General features: G+C 37.9%; 1 protein-coding gene and 1 pseudogene across 1 annotated transcript; one reads left to right on the top strand and one right to left on the bottom strand.

Annotated features, from left to right (window-relative positions):
- Positions 1 to 6,913: 6,913 nt before the first annotated feature.
- Positions 6,914 to 20,234, top strand: LOC140243013 (monocarboxylate transporter 12-like). The gene is made up of 7 exons (XM_072322757.1): positions 6,914 to 7,091; positions 7,890 to 8,186; positions 14,010 to 14,156; positions 15,456 to 15,661; positions 16,209 to 16,434; positions 19,515 to 19,655; positions 20,032 to 20,234. The coding sequence occupies exons 1-7, from the start codon at positions 6,914 to 6,916 to the stop codon at positions 20,232 to 20,234; spliced, it is 1,398 nt and encodes a 465-aa protein (XP_072178858.1).
- Positions 20,235 to 22,170: 1,936 nt separating this feature from the next.
- LOC140240493 (amidase-like) overlaps positions 22,171 to 22,529 on the bottom strand; it is a 32,697-nt pseudogene continuing 32,338 nt past the window's right edge.

Below are 22,529 nucleotides of genomic sequence, written 5' to 3'. Positions count from 1 at the left end.
CTTTGAATCAACTGTATTGGGGGGGGGGGGGGTTAGTAGACGTAATGAGATCAGACCAGATGCTAATCTGAGAAGTGGAGTCATTCATAGTCCTAAACTTAAAAAGCACAAACGGAAAATGCTCTTTATACTTCTCCAGTCATTGTGTGGTCGATTTCTGCACACTTTTAAAGTTTGCACCTAGACTGGTAGAACTTATTGCATTTATACCCACGCAGGCATTACATATTGTGTAGAGAATTGAAGATTATGTAATTTATTTCAAAGCACTGATGCACCTCTTGTCACCAGTTTATATTGCTTTTGCAGAAATACAAAATGTACATGTACGTGGTGGTGGTGTTTAAAAGACTGTTGGCAAATTTGGTGAACAAAATGACAAATGCTAACAACATATAATTGTCATAGGCAGGTTATAGGACAGCAAATTCATACCTCAGCTTTAGGCCTGCATTGTATATAGTTTACTCTAATGAATTTGTTGCTCTGCTTTAAAAAAAAAAAAAGTGTAAATGAAGAGTTTGTTCGCAGAAACCGATAAGTCCATATTTGCCAAATGGAGATATTTGCGATTAAAGGTCAAGAAATATAAAGAGAACAATAAGAAAATATTTGCTTCTTTTGACCATAACTTCAAACATGTACCTTTATATATGTAGTAACCAATATATAATTTAAAAGGTATTATTTTGTACTTTATAACAGAGACCGTACTTCAAAATCTTCAAAAATGGACTCATCGGTTTTTGCTATCAAACTCTTCAAATTTTTATTGATTCCCAATGTTACATATTTTAGATCATGGTTGAGGAGTTTTGTTCATTCATGCTTGTGAAACTGTGTGGGTGTGGTATCCTAGCTCTTTTCCCCTTTGGATTCTTATTATCCTTCTCACTATAAAACAATGTGTTCTTTTCTTTTCTTTTCTTTTGTGTGTGTTTTCGTAGGACATGCTGTAAATTGTCAGAAGTCATGATTAACCTGAATTGATGCTCTTCTTGTATTTGCAGTTGCATAGATGTGTCTATGGCGCTTTCAAATTGCAGAACAACAACAAAAAAGGTCACTCGTATACAAACAAAGATAAGTCAATTCAAGTACTCGACGTTATGAATGTGAAGTGAAGTGAAGCGAAGAAGTGTAAAGCTTATCCTATCCCAAGTATCATACCAGCAATATAATGTATGTTTTCTGTGACAATACCAAAGGTCCTGTTTAATGGAATTGTTTTCCTGCCCTTTGTAGTTGCTTTTAGGACAAATATGCGTTAAAAGAAAAAAAAAAAAAAACAACAACACCGAACAAACTAGCAAATATGTGGAAAAAGTTCATCATACTACTTAAGCAGGTAATGTACTTGACTTCTGCCTATCTTAAGACTTAAACAATTACTGTATCTCATCCGTGCAGGAATTATTTCACAGAGAATTAGAAATTTTGTTATGTATTTCAAAAGCCTGATGCACCTCTTGCTATTTCATATCATCTGTACAGAGATGTGTGATGGTGTTTCAAGAACTGCTCGGTACACGAATGACAAATATTGTGGGAAAAAATTAGTGAACAAATAAAAATATCTTGTTAAGAATATTTGACAGATTATAACATGACAAATACAAACCTCAACTTTAGATTGTAAAAGTGAAGGTGAATAAATACATTTCTGCGAATTTGTGAAAGAGCAAATTTCTATGGTTTTCAGTTATTGAGTAATGTTTCATGAAAAAATATTGGTGAATGTCATGTACATGTATACATGCTTGTGAAAGTGTATGTGCGTTGGTTTGTTATCCTTGCTCTTTTTTTTTTCTAGTGTCAATGATAATGTATGATATGCTGATGTATTGCTAATATACATGTTTTGAACGTATGTTTGACTGATGAGATGAAATTCAGATGAATTCATTTCATTTCAAATGAGTTTGTGATGCACATTTTCAATGCAGATAGGTAATGTACCTTTAAGAATGGTGCCAGTGAAGCACCGTACCAGCACTGCGTGTGAAACACACCAAAAATACACAGACATCAATTCACATACTACATTCTAAGAAAAAAAAAAGGTTCTTTTGAGCACCATTAAATGGTTCTCAGCACTGTCACAATAGCGACACCTTTTTTGGAGCCTGTGAGAACCTTTTTTAAATGGTGCCTGTAAGCACCTTTTAACATTGGTGCCCATTAGAACCTTTTCCAATGAAATGGTTCCCATGAGCACCTTTTGAAAAAGAGTCAAAAAGGTGCCCATCTTTAGTCAAAAAGGTGCCCATGGGCACCTTTTAAATGGTACTCACGAGCACCATTTCATCGGGAAAAAGGTTCTAATGGGCACCTTTTGCAAAAGGTGCCGACAAGCACCATTTAAAAAAGGTTCTCACGAGCACCTAAAAGGGTGTCGCTATTGTGACAGTGCTGAGAACCATTTAATGGTGCTCAAAAGAACCTTTTTTTCTAAGAGTGTAGCCTGCAGATATTTCATGGGAGCAATTGTCGCAAGGACCAAATCTCATGGAATCTACCCGAATACACATTAATCACTGTAATACCCCGGACTGCTAACACCGCCATTCCTTTACCTGCCCTCCCCTTTCAATGCCTGTCTTATATGCGGTATTCTCGATATAATACTTGCGCGGGCCGCTGTTCGATCCGTCATTTACAACGTTTCTTGTCTCTTCTGATGTCTTATCAGGTAAGTCTTCTCTAATGTTGGTGTTCTCCTTCTTGTTTCTGTTATCAAACTCTATTCGATTCAGAATGTGGCCTATTTTTGCACTGATGTTCTTAATCAGATGGACCCGCTTAGAAGTGACATGATTAAATGAGTATTGATTCATGACAACGGAAATTTGTTTTTCACCGCGATAGGTGCTACAAAACAAAAATACTTATTGTACAAATACCAGAAGAATAGTATACTGTCTTTTCAGTGGGTTCCTCACTTATTCATCGATTTAATGTTGACTCACCGGTGTACATTTTAAAATGTTTAACTCCCGATGTATCATCTTCAAATTTCCCTTTGTCACAAAAGAAGTGCACCGTTTGTCGGAAAATAAGATGTGCAATTTGTATCTGAATGATGTATTGAAAATCTGACTTGTTAGGCCTGCACATAAAAGCTATATATCACTATTACAACTGATTGACAAATTGCCCTACATCGACGAAAATAAGCACTGAATTGATCCTAGAGCAGGACTCGAACCTGCGACCTCCTGATCACCGGACAGGCGTCATCTCCACTAGACCACCGAGATTTCGCCCGACAGCAAGTGTTGGTTCTAATCTCATGCAGCGGGTACTGCTTTATTATTCAAATTCATGACATTCTTCCGTCGAGATGTTTTCATTGCAACTGATTGACAAATTGCCCTACATCGACGTAAATAAACACTGAATTGATCAGTGTTTTAGTAGTAGCCATAATAAAAAATCATGGGCGTACATACTCGAGCAGGACTCGAACCTGCGACCTCCTGATCACCGGACAGCATCATCATGTCATGAATTTCAAGAATGTCAAGAATGTCAAGAATGTCATGAATTTGAATGATAAAGCAGTACCCGCTGCATGCTATAAGGATTAGAACCAACACTTGCTGTCGGGCGAAAGCTCGGTGGTCTAATGGAGATCTATCCGATGGTGGTCTATATACTGGAAGCCTATCCGAGTCCGTCATTTATCTTGTACTTACCGAATAACATTATACTACAAAATATCGGGATATATAATATATATATATAGAGTTGGTGCTACTTTGGAGAGAGTTGCCATGGATATTTTGGGACCATTAAAATCATTTATATTGGAACAGAGCCTATAATGAAATTATTGCCTGGATCACGAGAATGCGTCTCTGAATGTGAGATTATATATATATGTATATATATATATATATATATATATATATATATTAGAAGAAAGAGTCTCAAGTACGCCATGGATCCAACGATTACAAAAAAAAATTTTATTACAAATAAATAAATTTTTTATTGTAATAATTTTTTTTTTGTAATCGTTGGATCCATGGCGTACTTAAGACTCTTTCTTCTAATAATTACAACATTCGAAGTCCAACACGTGGAAAATTCCAAGATGAATATATATATATATATATATATAAGTGTTTACAAAATATATCTAATCTGGAAGCTAAACATGCTCTCTCTTTATAGCTTAAAACTCTTTAAAAACACGAGAAAAATTTAATGAAGAAACTGTGTAGTTTTTCGTTTATGACCTTTGAGTGGAATTTCAGCAGGACATTCAATTCAATTCATTTATTTCATTCTCATTTTCTTTCCAACATATGCGATATTCTCGATATAATACTTGCGCACCCCTTGCACATATCATTACTGGAGGGTAATTAATTCGTCTGGACATAATAGAATAACAGATGAAACACGAAAAATGCTGGATATTTATGTGTATATTATGTATGTATATATCTACTTTAATTCAACACGTGTGTCTTTGAAGAAGACCCAGGTTACTGTGGTGTAAATGACATTCAAATTGTAGAGCGCTCTTTGATCCGTGTGATGATTTACTCTTGATCGCAGAACCCGTACTTTGTACTGCATTATCAGCTGATGTATAACTTTACGTTCACCTTGCACAAAGCTCGTGCTCTGTATATACATCTACGCCATTGATACTCAGGACAGATATAATGTTGTCCAATTTTTACGTTCGGAACAATGTTTCTGAAGGTAGAAAGAAATCATATTATGTTGCTCTTATACTGTTTATTTGTTATTCTCTTGGTAGGCGACTTAAAAAAAATCGACCACTAGCAATCTGTCGCCGATTGGTTGTTGATGGCCGTTTGGCATGTATTGGCAACAGTTTAAAGCTTTATATATCAAAATGTATACGACTGCTCAGAAGCAGCAGAATTCCACAAGCTTTCGACGAGGCTTCATTATATGGGTCTGCCCGCCTGACCTGTCAAGATCATTTATTTCTCAGAGGTCATAATGACCGTGGGGGGGGGGGGGGGGGGGGGCTGTAGAAATAGGAAGATATAAAGAAAGTGATATGCCATGAAAAGTAAAAGTTTCATGAAACTGAACAGTCCAGATTATTATAAATTTATGTTTGTGTCAATACTATGATATTGTTTTGTGGCCATGTTTCACTTTTCTACTCCATTATAATTTGAATAGATCGACTTCTATAATCAAGAAGTGAGATACAAAATGGAAGATAGCATTGGACCCGTGACTGAAGGTAGCTGTTTCTCTTCCCCACTTTGCAACTGACAACTTCTGAATACCATTGTCTAGCCTTTACATTCGGGGTCCCTCACAATACTACCTATAGGCATTTCATCAGAGAAGGTTTTGAAACAAGCGGCGCGATGTAGTCTACCCATGCCGACCGCAAGAGATGACTTGCGACAAGTCAGTGAAAAACTATACCACTTGTAGAGGAAACAAAAACCTAGCTCTGTGCTTCAAAATGATAAGATGTGAGTAAGGGATAGAAACAAACAATGTAAAAATCTTAATCAGTATTATCAACCGTAAGTATTGTTAAATATTCAAAATATGAACAGTAATTATAATAAAATTGTTTATAGACTGAACCATCTATTGAGAAATACATATAGTGATATCTCCATATATTTTAGGCTTTACTGGGATTTTTTTAAATATCTTAGGATGTTTTGTGATACAACTGACCTACACATATGCATCAAATGTGATAACTGGGACCTACGCTCGACAAACTTGCTTTTAAGTATGTTCCTTCATAGTTCTTTAGCATTCATTCTCAAATTCCAACTTTCAAAGATCGACCACTATATTATTATGTTTTATATGTTTGCAATATTCCATGTATGTTTCCGAGCTGGATATCATGTATTACGATGTATTTAATTTTGTTATTGTATTATGTCATGTATTATTTAAATTTGATATATTTTTTCATCGAGAAATATGAAAATAAATTGAAATTGAAATGTGATAACTCGAACATTTTTTTAAATCGCTGTGCCCAATGGTAAACAATACCTTTAATTTCAGCCATCTGTGCGATAGATGGAACAAATGGAGTCAGCAAGTGCACTGAGATATCAGAAACTGCATGTCTGTCACAAGTACAAAACAAATGGTTCTTTTCCATGATTCTGCTGGGTGTTGTTCATATGGGTCGATCGGCATCCGACTGTCGTGTTTTCAACTGTAATGCAGTCCGATTTCAACGCCGTCTAAAACAGTGAAGTATTGTGGCACTGATCACTATACCAACAGATATCAGTAGCAATTAGTATCGGCTACCGGTTGGCAAATGTAGATGGTTCGTTGCCTATCAGCCTGTAATAAGTCGACAATAAGTTGGAAATTGGTTGCCAACCCAAAGTTTTCATGTAATGGGCCAGACCTCACTGAAGACCAGTTCTATGAGGTTCCCGACCTTTTCAAAGATGAAAAAAAAAAGAAGAAATGAGTTGCAAGGTTTTCGATGCAGCACATCCAAAACCCTCTACTAAACCCGGTCATCGACAGCCATTATGTCAACCCCACAAAATTTTCATGTTGGCCTCTGACAACCAATTAACTGGCAACCAGTGATTTCAGAGGTCGTAGAATTGTCAGCGACCCGTCTACGCTAATGCGCGACTATTAATAGGGCCTACAACGCACACACGTATTGCCTTTACGACTCTGCGCAATGGATAGCAGAGTTTGTACTGCATTAATGCTTAATAATTGACGCGTGATATGCGGCCACCATTAATGTTTCAATATCACCCTTGTGCTCTCAAAAACATTTAGGACGCGTATGAAGTTCATGACAACAGCTGACTATAACCAATGTGGTACTACGTTATTATACCTCCTTGCTATTCAGACCACAGTATAAGGCGCTGACAGGTGCTCGACTCGAAGTAGCGACATGCCTAATTCAACAAAGGACGGCCTTGGATGTATGTCCAGGCTCAGACGGCATTGGGGTTGGGTGGTCACCTTCGCATCATACCTGATCTACTTCATCACAATCGGCGTGATATACTGCTTCGGTATTATCACCGTGGCAGTTCAAAACGACTTAAACTCCAGTGTTGCGGCAACAGGTATCTGATATTGCTTATTAGGCCTAGAGAGTGTTTCGAAGTCAAGTGGAGAAGATAGCAATGTATACAGTATGCGTATACAGTACCTGGTCTAATCAAGGACAGGAACAAATTCGAGTAAACATATACATAGGGTTGAGAAAAATACATATATATTTCACAGAGAGGGGAGATTTCAATTTTGTCAGAACACTTCTGCTGTGATTATAGGCGCATACGAATTCGATAAGAGCTAAAGGTGTTTTCAGGTTATAGCAAAGCAGTAGAAACTCGCATAGATACCAAGATTGAGCAGATTTGTTTGAAAGTGAGCTAAGGACAATCTGATTGATACAATACATCATTAAATCTTCCTGAAAAACAATTTTGTAGGTTTCAAATCGTTTAGAATTAGCCGTTTCCTGAGTATCAACCCGTTTCCTGGGTACCAACTTCGGATAAAAAGTAATTTTGATCACATAACTTTATGCAACAATATCGCATTGGATTTATAAGTCTATTTGTCAAAATGCTCTATGTACGGTGAGATATTCAATATTGTGAGGAAAATTAGTAAAGAAAGGTGATCTTCTAATATTTGTGTACAGCACTTGATATGCAGTCATTGCTCTTCGACAGGGAAGCAGAGCATGATTTATGCTGTATAAAAATACAACAGAATAAGTTCGTTTGAGTAAAAAAATATGTACAACTGTATATCATTTCCTCTTCCAGTTTAGTACATGGTAGCATATTGAAGTTGCTGCACTTAAATGACACAGAGATTTTTTGTTTTCTTTCTTTATGTGCTTGTTTTAGGATGGATCCCGTCCATTGCTTCTGGACTAAGTCTGATTTCTGTCGCGATTGTGGATAGTCTTGTGAGGAGGTTCAGCCATCGTCTGGTCAGCATCATCGGTGTCGTTCTTTGCTTCATTGCCTGTCTTGTCACTTCATTCATGCCATCTGTATTCCCGATGTACTTCACATTTGGTCTCGCCTACGGTACCGGTGCGGGAATTTGTACGTTCTCGGGAATGCTCCTTGTTGTCGAACATTTCCCATCGGAACATCGCTCAAGAGCAACCTCACTGGCCGTGGCTGGAACGACGACAGGTAATATTAACGACTCTTTTGCAGTAATTACTAATACCTGCTAATCAATAAAGTCTCTGTCGAATTGGGTACAGTGAGGACAGATTACGTTTGTAATGAGCGGAAGCACGAAATTTCATGTTGCAAGATTTCTCTCGGTGAGAAAGATGAGATACTCTATTTGATTTGGCAAAGTTGAAGCAGAAAAGAACGTGTCATCTTCCTCCAAATGCGAAATACACACTGTACTATTTTATTGCAAGAATATAGATCATTTATCATTTGTATTATTCAACACAAGGACAGTAAAGGGCGTGGTCCAAGCAATTGTCTGTAAAACGACAACCATTCCTCAGGGTAAGGGGTCAGCTTCGGGATAGGTAAAGATTGTATGGAGTTTGGAGACGTCATCATGCTATACCCAAAACATGCATTTTCCCCTATCGTGGTTTCAAAACAATTCAGATGCTCATGAACAGAAAGTATAAAGTCGGATATTTTCCAGGTAACACAAAGGAATTACATGTCATCTTGTTATTGCCAATTATATAATTATACTTGTCATTTGTATTATAACAGAAGAATAAACAAAGCAATCCCTATTAGGGCTCTCCATAAGGTGATAAACATACATTACTGTGTCCTGTCAGGGGAGTTGGATTCATAGCTATCCTATAGATACGCGCCAAAATGACGCATTGCTCCTCCACGTATACTGGAATTATTTTCGTCCCCCCCCCCCCAAAAAAAAAAAGAAGCAAAAAAAAAAAAACAAACAAACAAACAAAAAAACCGAACCCACCCCCCCCCCAAAAAAAAAAAAATGTATAAAGGCCCCAGGTACTGGAATAAACTTTTCCCACAAAATAATAACAAGCTGCTCGTCCGTACATTCCTTCAAAGGAAACCAAAAACCCAAAGAGAAATGTGGATTGAGTGAAATCAACAACATCCATAGAACATATCAGTGACAGTTTCAGGAAAATCGGACATTCGCTGCAAAAGTTATGAATTTTTGAAGTTTTGGTGTTGGAACTGCTTGATGTGGAGACTACTAGAGGTTATGGCGTCTTGTGTGAACAACAATTATAAAGAAAATATAAAGGGAATTCCACAAATATTCATTTTTCATGAAAATTAGACATTCCATCAACTTGATACTGGCATAATGTTAAGGTTAGCAATTATTCCCCCTGCTTTCTATAAGCGGTTAATCATGTGCTCTTTCATTATGCTAGAAAAGTGATTTTTTGCGGTATTCCCTTTATATTTTCTTTATATTGTTGTCCACACATACGTCATAATCTCTAGTAGTCCCCTCATCCAGCGGTTCCAACACCAAAACTTTGAAAATTCATAACTTTTGCATCATTTATATTTTCCGATTTTCCTCAAACTTTCACTGATGTGTTCTACTAATGTTGCTGCTTTCACTGAATCCACATTTCTCTTTGACTTCGGGTTTCCTTTAACTGCAAATTAAAGAGTTTTTACGCAATGGCTATCTTGCAGACACTGAATAGTTCTGCGACGTCTTATATTATACACGTGTTGTCGTGTATTATTGTCCTACCATCCATAAATTGCCAATACGGTGCGCACACTGGGCGTTGTTGTCACGCTCTCGGAATTCATCATGAACAATGCCGCAGTTAATTCTCTGCAATTTCATTTCTTTTTGTTTCTTTTTCTGCTGAGAGCTCGACTGCAGGCGCCTGCTTTCTCAAAGATTGGACATTTCACGTGTGTGTGTGTGTGTGTGTGTGTGTGTGCGTGTGCAAGCGCACCGGAACACTTTTTTTTTTTTTTTTTTTTTTGGGGGGGGGGGGCAAAATCTCAACGGGGGCACATTATGTGACGATGTGAGATCCTCGGCGCGGGAGCGAAGCGAGCGAGCGGGGGGGGGGGGGGGTGACCGAGCGGGGGAGGGTGTGGGAGGGGAAATACCCCCTCCCACGGTAGGGACTTTTTGTAAAAACAGAGTATAAAAGTCGCTTTTATAGAGCATTTTAAATTAAATTTCTGAGGAATTAAACATAGTAAAAGAAATCACTGCGAAGGACTTTTCATTTTACTATAAGTACGGGCAGAACGAGCGAGCCACTTTCACTTTGCAATTTATCTGAAATGTACTCATTAAAAGCTTAAACGTGATCGCATCGTTCGAACAATAAAAATATTCTTATACTGCTAGAAAGCAAAGAAGAAAATGAAAAATATAAGGTTTGCTAAAGGTATGTTTCAGCGGGCACATTCGAGGACACGAGGCTACCATCTATACACTAAATTTACTCATAAGTTACTATTAGTATACAGATACAATAATGTATGTTGTTAGTGTATTATGATTTTCGCTCCGTTAGGGGCGAACATTTTTGCATTTTCAGTTATGAAATTACAACATTTAAACAATAAATATGCGTTTATTGTTCATTTTGGTCTTTAAATCAGTGATTAATTATTTGTTACAGTTGGCATTTTTGGGGGAGGGGCAAATCGTTTTGCCCCCCCCCCCCCAACATTTTGTTTGGGGGGGGGGGGGGGCAAGTGCCACCCCTGCCCCCCACCCACCCCCGCTTCCGGCGCCCTTGTGTGTGTGCGTGTACTGTATATGCTGAATACGTGTAATAGCGCCAATGCAATGACAGTCTCGTGCATACCAATATACATCTTATCACGAAAACTTTGTCACAATCACGGTTCATATTTAATTTACATGTGGCCGCAAACCTTTTCTTATTTTACTGTCGTGTTTATTTCCATCCTATAGAAATCAGTCAAGGAAAGAAAGAACAAGACAAGCAAAGAGATACGCGAATGGTTGTCACGCACTATGTGCACTCATATCAAATACAAGGCCATCTAACACAAAGTTGACATAATGTTGAAAGTACTGACAATCATAGATTGTTATCTACAGGATATTGCCAACACAGCGCAACACAGAATCCTCAGTGTTTTGTTTTGTTTTGTTTTTTTGTTTTGTTTTTGTCTAATTTCCTTTTTTTTTTTATAGTAAACACATGGTGCTGATTTCCGCTATAAGTGGCATTATGCCCAGTTATCATGCTTTTACTCTTCGCAATCATTCCGGCACTGCACATGCAAGCAGCATCACAATCAAGTACGCCTGTCTAATCCACCTCCCTGTTCCAAAGCTCCTTTCGATCACTTTTCCGCCTGCAACAGGTTTGTTGTTGTTGTTGGGTTTTTTTTGTATTTGTTTATTTGTTTGTTTGTTTTTTGGGGATGTTGCACGACCTATTGCTCCATGTCTTGTGAGCACTCGCAATCTTGGCAGGTGATCGCACCAACCTGGGGTAGTCGAAAGTGGTTTCATCAGGACTTTGAACATGCTCAAAATAAAGGTGCGATTGATTCACCATTGGGTCGTACTACCTGTTGTGCGATCGTCATACGAGTGTTGCACAACTTGCCCCCGATAAGATGCGAGAGTGTGTACGACTCGATTTGAATATAGTCGCGTTGGGTTGGTTGGAGGCCGTGCAACACTCGCACGTGCTCCAGCAACCTTTAATAGAAACCACTCTTGCGAGTGATTATGTCCATGAGATCGTACGCCGTTGGCAAGTTTGTTTTCCTCTGTTATCAGCTTTCTCCTCCTCCTGTCATTAAGCTTTTCCTCGTCATTCTCCTCCCACTCTGCCTGGTCTATGTATAAGAGGCTCCGCCTACTCTCCTCGCTGCTCTACAGGACCGCTATGATTACTCTTGATCCTCTGCCACAGGACCCTCCTCTGACAACTTCTTCTTCTTTAAGACTTTCCTTCAGCCATCTGAAACTAATTCATTATGTAGTCCAACTTGACTCTTGGTCACTATTTTGCTTTGGGGTGGGGGTGGGGTTATACCCCACGCCACTCGCACAGTCACTCGCAGTGGTCTCATTCAGTCGCACGAGCGATCACATTGTCTCACGTCCACTCGCACGACCATGCGAGTAGTCGTGCGACTATTAGGGGCAAGCGATTGGCAATCACTCGAGCATCTGCGAGCAAAGGAAACTTACTCGTGCGGCGGTCACAAATGATGATTATAAAAACTGCAAGCCAATGATAAGATATCATCTCACAATCAAATTTTGTCGGCAAGAGGAGTGCATTTTGTGCATTTGCCAAAAACACTGTAGAGTTCATATGCAGGGTTACTAGTATCATTTTATTACCCTTGTGTTATTATGATGCACAGTACAGAGCGGATCGGTGAGAATTGGTGGAACTCTTTAATCCCACAAGCGCAGCGAGTGGGTTTTAGACTCTTCAAAAGTTAAACCAGAGCATCCAATTCTAACTGATCCACGAAACAGGCCTGTGCATCATTTGTGTTATAAAATTCATAAAATACAACCATTTTCCCCATCATGCGTCCGGTACACCTATACAACTGCACTCAAGTGTACAAGACTCTTGAGCCTATATGCATTCGGATTTTAGCGGACGCATGGCCATGCGTTCGGATTTTACCGGACGCGTGGCTCAGTGTGGATCAGTGAAAATCAATGCATGACAATAAATTGACCAATTAGATTTATGCAGTAGTTCTAAAACCCATTTCATAAACATTAATGACAGTGGTCCTCGTTATACTAAAAAAGTAGATCGATTCTGAGTTTTTATTTTAAAATGTTTTATGCAATCGGCCTCAGATATACAAGCATCACAGTGACATGAATACGCATATGTGTTCCGTAGCAAAATTTGATACTTTTAGTTACTTTTCGACAATATTTGTATCCTGGGTCCAAATACGGACATGTAGAAACTTTATGAAAGTGTTTTTTATTCTCACGAAAAAAAAAAAGGAAAAACAAAAACAAATGAAAATATATGACTAGAACACAGTCCAACAATTTCGGTACATGATTTTAAGTGTAATACATGTACTTTGTTTTTATACTTTGTTTTTATGATTATTTTGTGCTATAATTCAATGTCGTAAAAGTATGTTTTGTTATTAAGTATACGTTTCGTTTATCTTTCTTTACGTCGTAAAAAGACCACATGATTTTGTCTATTAATGATTACTGCAGTTGAGTCGTGTTTGTTTCTTTGCTTTGAGGAACACAGAATAGAAATAAATTCAATTTAAATCAAATCAAATCAAATCAGTTCCACACCATATATGAGTTGATCTCAATAGATATAGTAAAATCAGAAGAATAGAAAGATAGACATTTCTGTGTAATAAAACATTAAGTACAAAAGCTATACAATAGATCACATGAAGATATTGTGTTTTCACTGAACACAAAGCGGACTAGGCAATGACGTCCTGCGAAACTCTCCCATTGGCTTATACACGGAACTATATCAGAATCACATTTTTCGTCAATGGTTTACCAACTACAACCTTTCCCGTCCTCCTTTAAGGTCTCTTTGCAAGATTACTAGTAAACTATTGTAAATTGGTGTAATTCCTTCATATAAAATGTCCAAAACGACAACTTAAATTAAGATTTGTGTTCAGTTAATGGGAGACTTGTTTGAATAAAGATATCATTTGTTTCTTGATTGTGAATTAAGTGGTTGGGACTTAAAGTACCGATTCGTGAAGTCAAGAGAACTTTAAAACTCAATGAGCTCACTGATTTACTATGTTCTACCTGATTTTTCTTCATCAATTAAGGCTAACCTGAACATGTTGAAGTGCCCTTATAGCAAAATTCTGGGTCTAGTCTTTACTAGCAGATTCCCCGAGACATTTCGCTTGTATTCATCCTGTATATGTTCACAGTCATGTCAAGATTTATGCGCAGATGACTCCGCAAAAGGCAAAACTAAAGAATTATAAATGACTGCTAAAGTAATGTTTCCTACTTTACAGGGATGTTGGTACTGAATCCTGTTGTCTACGGTCTCCTGTCCGCCCTCGGTTGGCGTTCAACACTTAGAATCTTGGGAGCTGTTGTTCTTGGACTTGGCATAACTATGAGCGCATTCTTAACTCCCGTAAGCAAGATGCAGAAAAAAGGTAAACAAGAAAGCTTCAAATTTTATCCAATCATCCATCATCTCAACCCAGTGATTTGATGGAAATGAGGACAAGCATGGTTTGTTGTTTCAAGTTACAAAACTTCTTGACAGAGATAATGTGTTACAGTGTGCATGCATGGTAGTCATCACGTTTGTAGTAATCCAGATACTATGTCTTTTGGTCTCACAGTGTCTGCCGAATTCACATTGTCATAAAACACTTGGCCTATAGAGATTATTTCTCTAGTTCATGGGAGCGGTATGACATCGGATCCTTCCCCTCTTTAAATTAATGTCATTATGTACAAACGATTTATTTTTTCGCGAATTACGTCACGTATACACAAATTCGTTCATGACTTGCCAATTATCATGTGCGCCTATTTAATGAGAATTCCACCCTGAAAAATAATTTTTTGTGAATAGAAGCAGAATAGAGAAACAGGACAAAATTAAAGCAAATTCCCATCAAAACTGAAAAAGTTTTGACTTTTCGAAGTTCTGATCAAACATGAATTGTAGATTCCTTACTGTCACACGTGAGTATACTACCCTCATTAGGTTTGTACTCTATAATAAGAAATTACCATTTTTCCATTAGGTAAATCTTATTTGCATCCTTAATACAATCACTATGAATATATTTATAAATATTACTTTTATCATGCATGTGTCAATATATATATATATCGCGATCATTAATGTATAACAAGAAAAAAAGATTTAGTGATTTGTTTGATTGTTTTTATCAGATATTACATGGAAGGTGAGCTCACATGCTAAAACGTTGATTTGCCGATTCGTGCATGATTGATAATAAATTGAAAATCGCTTTGATCGGAATTTGCTCCAACTTTCACTGTCCCGTTCTCCTGATTCTTTTTCTCTACACAAAAACTAATTTTCAGAGTGGACACCTCCATTTAACTATTTCATTGTCCAGTCCGGTTTTATACATGTAAAAAATGAACAAATAAAGCTTAGGGCAATCAGGTTTGGACTGGTCAGTGTCGCTTCCATTGGCCATTACACAATAAACATCATTGACATTGATATTTCTTTCTAAGGAAACATTGCTGCATTTCACATCATATGGCAGCATTATGAAACTATAAATAGGACGCTTTGGTGCATTAAGACTTCGTATTTGATAGGTTTTTAAAAATGATTATGTTTAATAAGCTATTGATTCATGATTTTCACTTCTGTTATACATAAGTAAAATGCATTGTCTTTGCATGGACCTTCTGTAACCCTTAAAAAAAAAAGTTATTGTATCCAATGTTGCTTTTTATAGGTCACGTGTCGGATGATGCAATACATGAGAACTCCATCAGTCCTCTCAAGAAAACAGAGAACGAAGGAAAAATCACGGCACCTAACACACTGCGGCCATCCCGCCAGACAGGCCGCTATGAGGTCTACAAGTTTCCTGAATGGTGGATTCTCCTTCTGGCAACCATTAGTAGCCAAATGTCTATCTCTATTTTCTTCTTCTATTGGGTGAGTGTATGGTTGAGATGGCGACACGACGTTGCTCCTGCAACAGTTGCTTTGGTCTTTTTCTATCCAAGGACTTATAGGGTTAGGGTTATGGTTAGGGTTATGCTAGGGTCTTAGGTTCAGTTTGATGTGAGGATTTATATTACCTAGTCTACGAATTCGTCATGTAAGCACCTAATGTGATGAGCAAGTCCCGTGGCGCCGATCACGGGTCCGTTTTCAGAAATGAGACAGGAACCATGTTAAGTATTGTAATATCAAGGTTGACTATTTTTCTTCCCACCTCCCTGCTATATGTACATAATGTTATTACATAGGTACATTCAGATAATGGCGCACAAAGGCCAAGATCTTTTGTTCTTGAGCATGTAGAATTGTTGACGCAAGCAGTCAGCAGGACACGTATAACAAGACCACTTGGACAAAAGGTGAGGACTGTTCTCAAACTTTCTTCTCTTCATACCTTTGCGTATTTGACTTCTCGACTCTCCACTCCTCCATTCTATTTTTGTGTTTTGTTATGTTCTTTCTTCGTCATTCTGTTTAGGCAAAGCTCGTGTTGTCTCTTGGATTCAAAGAATCAACAGCAGCGGTTGCTATGACGATCATGGCAGCCTCGGAATTAGCGGGAAAACTGACTATTGCAGTGATCGCCGACCACCTGCCATTCCCGAAGCTCTACCTCCATTATGTGCCCATCGTAGTGGGTGTATGCATCATGCTCAGCATCAAACACATCACCACTTTACCTCTGATTTTCGTTATCTCATCCAGTAAGTTCATCAAGACTGTGTTGTTGTTGGTTTTTCCGAAGATACATTAATCCGAAAATTAAATAAGGTTTATCATTCCGAAGGTTCGTAATTTCGAAAATGAAAAAACAAAACAAAACAAAACAGGTCCGTTGTTCCAAAGGTTCGTTAATGCCAAAATGAAATGAATCACATCTTAAATCACAGCCCTTCTTATTCTTTGTTTTTGTGCTTTTGAAATTTGTACTCAATTTGTATTTGATTGAATGCAAGAATAAATCAAATCATACAAACAAACAAACAAGTGGGATTCGTTAATAAGAACATTCTTTTCCTTTTCGGATAAACGATTTCTCGGAATAAGGAACGGTATTTTATTTTCGGGAAATTTCGAAGGTTCATGAATCCGAAAATGAAATAAGGTTTGTTATTCCGAAGATTTGTAAATTCAAGAATGAAATAAAAGTCTTTTATTCCGAAGATTCGTTTATCCCGAAAATGAAATAAGGATTGTTAATCAAAAAACGCAATAAGGTTCGTAATTCCAAAAATTAAATAAACTTCTTTGAATGACAAATCGGGTGTTGTAATAGAAAAAAATGGGTATAGGATATTACGCAATGATAATTGAGTGAAAACACACACGCGCAGAGACAGACAAAAAAAACACCTACAAACACACACACAAAAAAAAAAAAAAAAATCACAAAAGACCAGTGTGTAAAAGAGCAGTTGTTCATCCAATTTTGAAAAAGCAGGCTTAGATCAGGAGTGTCTCAGAATTACCGCCCAATTTCAAATTTATTCTTTTTTTAGTAAACTGCTTGAGAAGGTTGTTTTCTCACAAGTGACAACATGTCTGAAAGATAATGAATTGTTTGATTCATTTCAATCTGCTTACAAGCTTGGTTATAGTGTGAAAACACTGTTAGTCAACTTAACAGATAAAGTATTTACAGACTTAGATAGCAGTAACATCACTGCTCTTACTATGCTTGATATGGGTTCAGCTTTTGACACAGTCAAGCACACTATTCTGATTCAAATGTTGTGATTTATCAAGGGAACCTCCTTGATTGGTTTATGTCCTATGTGAACAATCTCATTATGTCAGAATTCGTGATTCTACCTCTTGTAAAACTATTACAAAGTTTGGAGTACCCCAGGGTTCTGTTGGAGGCCTGCTGTTTTTGTTTTTTTTTCTCTCTGTATATGCAACCAATCAGTGAAGTATTTCGCAAGCATTGTATCGGTTATCATTGTATTGCGGATGACATACAACTTTATCTGCAATGTCTTTTAAACCTACTTTTTCTTCATTGACATCCGCCATTGCACAACTTGAAGAATGTTTTTGTTATTGGGTCCAAAGCATATATCAGGTAGAGTCGATTTTCAATCATGTCCTGTCCACACCGGTAGCACTTGTATTAGCCCTAATTTAGGTGTTCTGATCAGAAAATATCATTTCAAAAGTCATATAAGTCAGATTCAGCGATATTTTAGATATCAGTTGGGTAATTTAGGTTTCATAACTAAATATTTGTCCAAATCTGTGTAATCTTCCAAAAAACAAAAAAAAGATGTCACAAAACTTTAACAGTTGCAAAATTCTGCCGCCCTTTGTTAACTTTTATTAATAAGTTTGATTCTATATCACCAATCATCCGTTCTTTACATTGGTTACCCATAGAAAAAAAAAGAGATTATTTTCAAGATTCTGTTATTAGTACATCATTCAGTTCATTCTTTTTCCCCGTATACTATACGTGACTCTTTTCCCAAATACAATCCGACACGAAGTCTACGTTCATCATCAGATGCACTGTTACTTGTCCCTCGGATAGGACATAAAATGGAGGTCCCGTGTATGAGAGAGTCACAGCTCATGCACGTAAAAGATCCCGCTTCATTCATTCATCGCAAAGAGCAGGGTGTCTAACCCGGTGAAGTGGTCCCACCCCACATCCAACTGGACCCCATGGAAGACCAGCTTAGTGTAGCTGAATATGGGCTATCCAGCCATCTTCACAGATGGAAAATGAACAACAACAACAACAATTACTTCAAACACCCAGAGTAAAACATGAACGGGATAATCATGCTTTCTCCGTTATGGGACCAAAATTGTGGAATCAGTTACCCATTCAGTTAAAGCTGCTGTCATCTACAGAAACATTAAAATCCAAACTTTAAATGTATCTATTCCTCTCACACTGGGGACTATAATAGTTGCAATCTATAATGTTCGGAACAATTGTAAACTTTATCTGGTATTAGTTTGTTTGTTGTTTGCCATTTTCTTCTTTGTCGCGTCTGTTGCCATCATATATCTAACTTTTCATTTTTGAAGCGCCATGAGCACCAAAAAGTGGATCTGCACAAGTAGCCACTATTATTATTATTATCATTATTATTATTATTATTATTATTATTATCATTATTATTATTATTATTATTATTATTATTATCATTATTATTATTATTATTATTATTATTATTATTATTATTATTATTATTATTATTATATATTACTGATCATCCCCTTGAAGAATCCTGCGTATTTCCCTTGTCATGACAGATCAAACCTTTCCAACCTTCACGATTCTTTCTGGCCGTTCCTCATAATATTATGCTACATAACTTCTTACAGTCAAAGCCAATTACTGTATAGACGTATAGACCTATATAGACCTGCAAAGACCTAATAACAGTCCAACATTCTGAGCATATTCGCCAACCAGATCAAAACATGCTCATTAGACATCATTAACCCGCACACTTTTCCACACTGATTCATACATCATTTTACCTGAAAATCAAAGGTAGTAGTCTGAACAACACAATGATAATCATGTTCATTGTGGAAGCACTGGTATTCAACGCCATCAGTTGTTTGTAACATTGATAATTTTGATATTTTTTGCTGCACACACTATCTGTAGTGATAGTGACATTAGATATAGGCAGCAGTAGGTGCACCGATTCTCGTAAATGCATCAGATTTATTTAACATGTTTTACCTCATTTTAGTTGTTCCAATTCAACGATCAACAGAATTGACAGGTTATTATCATCTTATTTTGTCATTTTGGCCGCAGTAACTGGTTTCTTCGTAGCCTCGCCACTCAACACCCTGCCTTATGTCATAACGAGTGAAGTTTTCCCAAATCGTGGCTCGGTGCCTATGACGTCCATGGTAGTGGCTGTTGGTCTTGGTTTGACGTTGGGAGCAGTATATGGCAAGTTGTCATCATTTGTTGTTGTTGTTGTCTTGTTTTGAAGTCTGTCTTCATGTATGTTAGAGTATCTTTGTTAAATCGTTGATGTACCTGCAATACCCTCTGGTGATACTCCTCTCTAATATACATGTACTAAACAAATATTACTGCTGTTTACCCTGGGAAAATAAATTAATTTCGATTGACAGTGAACCAAAACTTTGAATGCTGTGTGGTGACGATTACAGTAGGGCCATACAAGTACCAATAAGTGGTATATTTTTCTCAGAGTTAATTTCAACCGTTGGGTTCAAACTTTCGCCTAAGATGACCAACTCATAAATGCACAAGTAAAAGTAACATTGGTTTTATTTCTCGTCCATCAACCCTTTTTCAGGTTACAGTTTGGACTTCACTGGTTCATTTAGTGGCGCACTGAATGGATGCATTGCAGCCTACGCTTTTTCAGCTGTCCTCCTCTTGTCTGTGGTTCTGTACCAAAAATACTTGGCTGAAGAACGCTACGTCATGTGGAATACTGTTAGACATCGACATGGAGTGAAGCAGGCGTGTAAGGACAATGATTTGGCAGAACTCTAACGACACGATATGCTTTACAGTTGATTCTGCTGGCGATAACGTACGACTACACGACTTCAGGAACCGTGGCAATGAGATTTGATAACCAAATATAGTTTCCTTCCTAATTTCTCTATTCATTTATTATGGTATCATTATTCGTCTGTGGTGTCAACGGGCACATTGATGCTAACAGCCATATTCATAATATACACGTATCATCGACACGGTGACTGCCCAAAATACATCTCCCAATATTTTCTAATCTGTACATAATACAGTAATTCAATGGGAACTTGAGATTGTGTCCACTCCCCGAGTAAGATGCACTTCTGTAGTCTCCAGACGTTAAGTAACAATGTCATGAAGGGGTTATGCTGTTTGTATGTCCATGTAATGTAGACTGAATGAGCTCAGTAAGAGAAACCTCTTTTTATCAACTATAGGCCTACATCCAATACACAGCGTCAGACATTGTCGTATTGCCGTGTGTTATACGCTTCCGCAGTTATGTTCTCCTTCCTCCCCAGGCCTTTATACAACGACAATGTTCCCTGATGGTGCATTCACCGCTTACGACTAAAGTCATCATTGATGGAACCATGCCAGCATATAGTAATTATGTGACACACATCTTTTCGTGTCGAAAAAGTGTTCATAGTATTCGTGTGAATCAAGTGGTTTCAAGATCGAGTATAATCTTATAAAGCCATCAGTGTAACAGAAGAGTTAAATTGCCAAACCTGATCAAATGAAAGAAATTGCGATGATTGCATGCAGATTTTAAAAAGACAATTACTCATTATGCCCGAACAACTTTTTTTTTTTTTTTTTTTTTTTTTTTTTTTTTTTTTCAGTTTGGAGCAATGCATACGGCTCGGGAACATCAAGCCTTCAAAATGAAATTGTCCATGTTATTTCAAAAATATATAAATTTTTGTAACCCAGTGAGATTAGAGCATTACTGTCACAATTTACCACTATACACGCCACTTGTCTTGCTCCTCCTCCGTCACTCTAAAAAAATCCGGGTCAGAACTGACCCGGAACTGGGTCCGTTGGGGTCACACACCGTTCCGGGTCAGAAATGACAAGGAATGGGGGTCAGATATGACCTCATCCAGAGTCATGAATAGGGTCAGGGTGACCCCATTCCGGGTCTTCATGACCAAATTCCAAGTCATTTTTGACCCGGAACGGTGTGTGACCCCAACGGACCCAGTTCCGTGTCAGCTGTGACCCTGATTTTTTTAGAGTGGTCTTTTCAGTCGTATAGATAACACTCGTTTTCATCGTTTTGTTCTTTCACCTTTTTTTTTTTGGGGGGGGGGGGGGGAGGGGGCAGTTTCAGGAATGTGATGGTGACATTTAGTGTCAATTAATGTGATTCCTGTGATTTCCTATACTAGCCAGTAATTGAATAGGAAATTTTGAAAATATGGTTTGTGTCTGTACTCGTGAATGACAGATTATAGCCCATAGGACATGATCTCTTAAAATGATCGATGAAGGAAGTACAGTTCGAAGGTATTTCACACTGCTTTGACTGTATTACTAGTATCAAACTTATTCTGTTCATTTGGATTTCAACTAAGGGCAAGCTGGTATATGCATAAATCAAGATTTGAGACAAGGTCATTCCCCCATGCCCCTGTTCCCGAACAGGTATCAGTATGAGCAAAAATTGAAAACGATATCAAGGGACCTGTGGCATTCTTTGCTAGAAAAGGTTAGCAATGGCTTTCTGTAGGCCTATATGCGCTCAAAAACTATGACAAGACCAACCTTCGACACAGCTAGTTAGCATGTTTCCTTCAAAATAGCATAATGATGGGTATTATTACCTCATTTCAGATCTGTGTTAATGTGGATGTTGGAATGCAAGCAGAATTGTCGGATATCCATTTACCACGGTTGCAAATGAATGTGTGAGTATAACTCCCACGCTGTCCATACATAACTTTACAATACGTCGTCACGTACGAGTCCTAAGCATGTCGTGTCTTGAACTTGACAAAGTTCCATATCTTCGGCGTACTTTTATCTACGGGATCGGTCACGGCTTCTACAGCCTGAGCGGCCCTGAGGACGGTGGTGTCTTCGAAGTGCCTTCCTTCCAGCACGAGTCCCACGGGTAAGCCGTCCAGGAATCCGGCGTTGACGCTGATGGTGGGGTGACCCGTCAGGTTGAAAGGCATCGTGTTAATGTTGACCTCAGATGCTCTCTTATGAAATTCTGTGATTAACGACAAACGCGTGGACGAATTAACTTACTGTATGGCATTAAATCTCGATTGTATACCTGTGAAAATCTTG

Source organism: Diadema setosum, chromosome 2 (genome assembly GCF_964275005.1).
Source record: "Diadema setosum chromosome 2, eeDiaSeto1, whole genome shotgun sequence".
Taxonomy (NCBI): Eukaryota; Metazoa; Echinodermata; class Echinoidea; order Diadematoida; family Diadematidae; genus Diadema; species Diadema setosum.
The sequence above is the reverse complement of the archived record's forward strand: the minus strand, read 5'-3'. Positions and strand labels throughout refer to the sequence as shown.